General features: G+C 49.4%; 2 protein-coding genes across 2 annotated transcripts in view; one reads left to right on the forward strand and one right to left on the reverse strand.

Annotated features, from left to right (window-relative positions):
- Nucleotides 1-282: 282 nt before the first annotated feature.
- On the forward strand, nucleotides 283-4,998 carry LOC135804749 (tyrosyl-DNA phosphodiesterase 1-like). The gene is made up of 3 exons (XM_065318702.1): nucleotides 283-676; nucleotides 2,823-3,646; nucleotides 4,131-4,998. Exons 1-3 carry the CDS (start codon nucleotides 326-328, stop codon nucleotides 4,522-4,524), a joined length of 1,569 nt encoding a protein of 522 aa, XP_065174774.1. The 5' UTR covers nucleotides 283-325; the 3' UTR covers nucleotides 4,525-4,998.
- Nucleotides 4,984-6,824, reverse strand: part of LOC135804748 (tyrosine-protein kinase receptor UFO-like) — a 19,089-nt gene continuing 17,248 nt past the window's right edge. The window contains exon 12 of the mRNA XM_065318701.1: nucleotides 4,984-6,415. Coding sequence (XP_065174773.1) covers nucleotides 5,458-6,415 — 958 coding nt within the window. The 3' untranslated portion in view covers nucleotides 4,984-5,457. The remainder of the gene's footprint in view (nucleotides 6,416-6,824) is intronic.

Consider the following 6,824-nt stretch of genomic DNA (forward strand, 5'->3'; position numbering starts at 1 on the left):
TTTATTTTCGGTAAAAATTGTCGGCACCGAAGTAATTTAGTTACCGAAAATAAAACACCACCGAAATTTTCTGCTTTTACAGTAGTAGCAAGAGTACATAACCCCGTACTCTTGGTAGTAGTACCAAGAGTACATAACCCCCCGGGGGGTTATGTACTCTTGGTAGTACTCCCTGGTCTGAAGCTTGAAAGGCAGAATGGGGAAAGCCCCACGCACCTGACACATTTCAAACTCGGGCTCATTCATGTTGCAACGCGTTCAAAACACAAAAAGCCTGAAGATCATTCGGTGTGCGTTTCTGTGAAGGAATGATAGTTGTGAGAAGATGTCTTCCAGAAGCTCTGGCGAACCGCCGGCCAAGAGGCCCAGAATAGAGGTGGTTGGTGCTGAAAAAGGTCTTCCACCACCTTTGCATCTTCTCGACTCCAATCCCGACCGTCCCTTGTACTTCCTGAGTCGAGCCAGAGGTATAAATCCTCGACAAAACAACAATGGAAGGTGTGCCACCTTGTCAGAAATTCTCTCCCCGTTGATGGGCAACCTGAAGTCGTCTGCTCAGTTCAACTACATGGTGGATATGGAGTGGTTATTGGAGCAATACCCTGTGGAGTTTCGCAAGCGTCCGCTGCTTGTAGTTCATGGAGAGCGCACTAGAGAAGCACGCCTTCGCCTTCAGGTGGGATATGACACAAACATTAAATTTTCATTCACCGCGCACCATGAAGACATCATAACCCGTACCCACACATAGGCATTCACCAATAAGTAATAGTTAAATTTGAATAAAGCAAAATTTTAATTGTACACAATGCGCACAAGTGTACATGCAGGCACATTCGTGAAAGTCACCATCTTGCAGGCCATGTGCAGTCGTGACCAAAGAAATCCGACCCGTGAGTCAAAAGTAACGCCGTTCCATTTCAATTACATTTACATCATGCACGATCCAAAAACCCATCCGAGAATTGCAGGGACCGCGTGAGCCTTGGTGCTGCTTTCGGTTCACGGGGCGGGTTTCTTTGGCCACAACTGCACGATATGAAATGCGTGGACGTGTGCCAGTTTGCCTAGTAATTCTACTACAGTCGTCCCTCTCTAATCCGGCACTTTATAATCCAGCACCCTCGATAAACCAGCACAATTTTCAGTAGCCAAAATGTCCTCTTCATGTACATTGCAGAAGTAAATCAGATTTGTTAATCCAGCACCCTCCCTAATCCAGCAGATTTTCGTGGCACAAATGGTGCCGGATTATAGAGGGACCACTGTAGTACCATGTATAATGTTTTGTTTATTGTGCTTCACGTATATACAGTCCAGGGGCGCAGCTGGGGGGGGGGGGGGGGGGGGGGGGGCTTGTACTGGCTACTTCAAATATTCGTAATATACAGTCGTCGCCAAAAAATATCCGGCCAATGCCATGGATACTGTGGTATGGTACGCGTTCACCGGCGCTACTTCATCGTTCATGAATCATGGTGGCATGCATTCATTTAAAGTACCAGCACAGCACAGCACTGGTCAGTCTGCGCTGCACTCTGCCTGCTGCAGTCGGGTCGAGCACTGCACAGGCCTGCAGGCAGCATGTGCCATGCAGACCTCTCTAGCTCTACTAGTGCTGGCAGTGCATGCCGCCCACCATGCAGCTACCGGTGGCTAGCATTGCATTTGGCCGGATTTTTTTGGCGACGACTGTACAAAACCAAGAGTGGCAGGGTGATGGGATGCGTGACGATGAGTTTCTGAAACTTTTATCGCGGGGAAACTCTTGAAAACCTCCAGTTGTGAAATTTGAGGACACCTAGCTCATGAAATGCCAATTGTGCCACGAAAACAGTTATGGATATCATGATTATCATCACTCATGCTCCCATGTTACTGATAAGGTCCATGTTCTGCTTGACACCTGGTATCTGAAAGCTCACAGACCCCGCTAGCTAGCATTCATTTTAGCATGGGATTGGGGTACTCTTGGTCATCACGAGGGACATCGTGATGTTATGATGATCTAATCCACACACACACAGGGATTGGTGCAATCAATGACAATGATTCATCTGTCATGCACATAGCCATGGCATCACTGCTGCTTGTGCTAGGCTAAAGAGTTGAAGACATCTGGTGTTGTATTTAGGGGCCTTCCGTAAATACCGATATTAAATTTTATTTAGAAACGAGAACTACATGTACAGGCAACTTTGCGTATAACGACACTCGGCCGGGCATCAAAAAAGTGTCCTTATTCGCGAAGTGTCGTTATACCCGAAGTCTCATTATATGTATTACAGTTGGAAGGGACTTTGCTCTGGGCACGGTAATGCTGTCGTTATTCGCGAATTGTCGTTATATCCGCAGTCGTTATAAGCGAAGTTGACTGTAGTCGTTTCTCTTCAACTCCTCCCTCCCTGAGAAACGAACACATACAAAAAGGTACACAGTATCGATATTTTTGGTCTTTTTTCTGTACATGCTCACACATGCAAAATGTACATCGATCTTTTTCGAGAAACGAACAGGCGCTCAACCTCCTCCCCCCTAAATGACTAGTTTTCGTTTCTAAATAAATGTCTATATTTACGGATGGCCTCTTAGTGCTGCACTTCTGCCTGCACCAGGTACTGGCATTCACATTTACAACTCCCCTTTGGTCATGTAAGCAAGCGACTTGGCAAACTTCCACTTCTGTTTAGTGTTCCATGGGGACACATTAAGCTGCTCAGTAGTGGTAGAATGGGCTGAATAGACTCTGAGTGAAGTTCTTTTCTGCGATTGTGTGTGTGTCTCACATCTGTTCTCTCCTGTTCTGTTCTGGTCCAAGGCAGTCTGCTGCAAGAGCATCTGGTAACAACGATGTGGAGGTAATGGCAGCACGTTTGGACATACCCTACGGAACTCACCACACCAAGATGATGTTTCTGCTGTACGAGGAGGGCATGCGGGTTGTTATCCACACTGCCAATCTCATCGATCGTGACTGGCTTGCCAAGACGCAGGCTATCTGGATTAGTCCGCTTTTCACCAAATTCCCTGCAAGCCAGGGAGCGTCGCCACCTAAACGATCCGAGTTCGCGTCTGACATGCTGGCCTATCTAGATGCGTACGGAACACAGGGCACAAAGAGCCTCGACCCGTGGAAGAAGGCAATTGCAGAGCACGACACGACGGCAGCCAATGTGAAGCTTGTTGCTTCGGTGCCGGGTCGTCACGCTGGACCGCAGCTGACCAAGTGGGGTCACACTCGCCTCGGCAGGCTTCTCAGAGCTGAATGCAAGGCACCCACTGCATGGCCAGTGCTCGGTCAGTTTTCCAGTATCGGTGCGCTCGGCGCTACGCCAGCAGCTTGGCTTTCAGGAGAGTGGCTCTCCAGTTTGGCGGCCAGCAATAGAGGCATTGAGCCTGCCAGCAGTTCTCCGCTCAAGCTCGTTTTCCCCAACGTCGAGACGGTGAGAAACAGCACAGAGGGCTACTTTGCTGGAAGCTCACTGCCGTACAGCGCGGCCAATGCGGCCAAGCAACCCTGGCTCAAGAAGTACTTGCATACGTGGAAGGCGCACACTCAAGGTCGCACAAGGGCATCACCACACATCAAGACGTATGCCCGTGTCTCTCCCAACGGTAACCGTGCAGCATGGTTTTTAGTAACAAGGTAATCACATTGTATGCTTGTTCGTCAAACTTTAAGTATTTGAAAAATAGAAGTGGGTTTGTCAACTGACAACTGCTCTATTTAGTTGCTATTCACTCTTGGCGCATGCGCTGGATTAAAATTCTTTTATTAGTGATGTTGAAAAATTATTAATAATAATTGATGTCCGCCACTTTTTGAAGTACGTGCTTAGTGCAATGATTAAAAAAACAAAAAACATGTGCCCTATCGTTAAGCCTCTAGACGTTCAAGCTGCCGCCAACAAGTAGATGTGTAGACGTGTCAGTTGTGGAAACAAAGTTTCCTGAAGATACAGCAGTGCACCAGTACTCCTGAATGATCACAACTCACAACGTATGATCAGCAACCTCTCATGTTTGCAGCTGAAGGGTGATTGGCACACTAGTCTAAAGCTAGCCTTCTGCTGATGTGCTGCTGCTGCTGCTGTTATTCCCTTGCTTGTCACTTTCCTCTTTCCATGCAGTGCAAATCTATCCAAGGCCGCTTGGGGTTCGTTTGAAAAGCAACGCCAACAGCTATTTATACGCTCCTATGAGATGGGCGTTCTCTTCCTGCCAAAATCATTCGGTGTGGATTCGTTCACACTAGCGGAGTCACCCCCGGCGGATACGAGCACATCAGCGACAGCGTCGTCGGGAGCAGCGTCATCAGGGTCGACGGCTGCGGCATCGTCATCACCACCGGCAGCAGCAAGCGCGTCGGCATCCTCTGCTGCAGCAGGTAAGTCTGTGGTGGTATTGCACTTGCCGTACGACCTGCCCTTGACACCGTACTCGGCCGCCGACCAGCCGTGGACCTGGGACAGCAAGCACATGCAAGTGGACACGCATGGTCGCACCTGGGAACCTGGCAAATGAGGTTTTAGCTGTGCCTCACTGCTACTCTGGGAACCTGGCAAATGAGGTTTTAGCTGTGCCTCACTGCCACTCTGGTGTCTGTGCCTCACTGCCACTCTGGTGTCTGTGCCTCACTCCTACTCTGGTGTCTGTGCCTCACTGCTACTCTGGTGTCTAGCTACACTACACAATACAATATTCATTATTCACTTGATTATCTCGGTTTCCATGGTTACTACTTCCCAGCCCCTGGCGGGTTTCAGGGCTTTTTAATGCTTCGTTAAAAAAAACTTTCCTTTACTTTTTCCATTTCCACAGCTATATAGTGCTAGCCAAGCGTCTTCCCTTTAAGAATATTCTGCGTTGTGACCATGAACAATAAGCCCAGAGCACTGGTGGCTTTATCTGGGACGTAATAAAAATGTAATAGTAAATACACACGCCCACACGTTACTTTGCTGTCGAGAACTCAGATGCACAGATGCTTGCTGGAATGGTTACAACTTCTGTTCTATTAATTAGGCTTTTCGACAAAAATGCAGCAGTTTTCGTTAGCTCCTACAGGGCTCATGTGTGAACACTCAACAGTCCTATTGTAGTGGCGGCTCACATTCAAACTCACATTCAAACTCATGCAACAAGAAACATTTCCCCAGTACACTGTAATGAGTAATGATAATGAGTAATGGCACACATCAGAATAAAAAAAGATCATTTTAATACAGTTACCACTAATAATGAGCGTCGGTATGTGTGTGTAGTAGTATGTGGTGTGGGGTTCACTCGTGCCAAGAAAGAGAAGAACGACAACACAACGACCTAAAAGAAGAGAATGGCGCGGAGATTCCCTGGTTGATTGTCACTCATGTGCCGCATACATAGGGCAAGCAATACACTGAAAGATATGAAGAAGTTGATGCAAAGTGATCTTTTCACAGAAGGGCAAAGTGCGAGCTAGACTTCCACGGCATACTCTTCATGTAGCTGCTCGTCGGAGAGTGTACAGGTAGCTGCAAACACGTTGTTAACGCTGTCTTCACTGTACGGTGAGGAGCAGTCTCTGCTTGCTGGCAAGTAGCTCCTTGGTGGTCGCCGGTGACACTGCTGCCTGCTTGGCTGCGAGTAGGCTACTGTGCGTGTAGCCAAGTCCGTGCTCAGTGGAGGTGGGTGCTGCTGCTGCTGCTGCTGCTGATGTTGCTGCTGCCGCTGCTGCTGCTGCTGATGTTGCTGTATGTGCTGCACTTCGGGGTACGGGCCTGAAGCTACAAGCTGATCTCTAGTGGGTGTGTTTGCCCGTTTCACCGTCGGGCTTTGGCATGCTACCCTGGTCTTCTTCACCGGGCGTGCGTAGCAGGATGATCCATGCCTGGCGATGCGAGAGGGGGCGGTGTGCTCGCTGACATCATCATCTGTCTGCAGGTCTGCCATGGGCGTGTAGTCCTCTGCTTCCACGGTTGTGTCGGCTGGTGTCCTGTCGCCTGCAGCATTGTCACTGCTGGAGCACTGCTGCTGTTGGTGTAGATAGTGCTGCTGCTGCTGCGGTGCATTGCCAGGCCGGTGGGCTGACTGACGGCCGGTACCAGCACATCTCATAGTGCCCGTGTCCACCGGTGCTAGTGCTGCGTCATTGGTGAATCCAGCCATTACGGGCGACCGTCTGCAGTCCGTGCGGTAGTGTGCGCTGCTCGTGTAGCTGTCGACTGGTGCCGGGAAGCGGCCACGACTGGCGCCTGGCTGTGGGTGGCGCTGCAACACCGGAGAGAATCCCGGAGAATCGGAGCTCATGTCACGGCTGTTCGAGTCCGTCAAGGAGCGCTGCTGTGACAACGTGGAGCTCAGCACCGTCACAATGCACTTCCACGAAGGTCGGTACTTGGCATTGATCTGCCAGCATCCCATCAGCAGTTTGTATCTGCACGGCACCAACATAAAAAGTACACATGCACACACACACACACACACGCACGCACACACACACACACACACACACACACACACACACACACACACACACACACACACACACGTACTTGCTCACTGCCAAAATTGGTCATGTGGGTCTCCCCAGGGGAGGGGACACGCACATACACACACACACACACACACACACACACACACATTGGGCATCGGCAAAGGAACCAAACTACTTGAACCGCGTGGATGCTCCCTTTTATCAGATGTCCCGATGATTTGTGCACAACATCATACAGGGGCCTACTAGTATTATTTTAGGGAGGAGTTTACATTTTCGCAAACTCTTTGGAAAATTTCTTTTCTTAACCCTCTGGAGCACATGGTTTGATTTCGAATCATGCTGATGT

This window comes from Sycon ciliatum, chromosome 1 (genome assembly GCF_964019385.1).
Source record: "Sycon ciliatum chromosome 1, ocSycCili1.1, whole genome shotgun sequence".
Classification (NCBI taxonomy): Eukaryota; Metazoa; Porifera; class Calcarea; order Leucosolenida; family Sycettidae; genus Sycon; species Sycon ciliatum.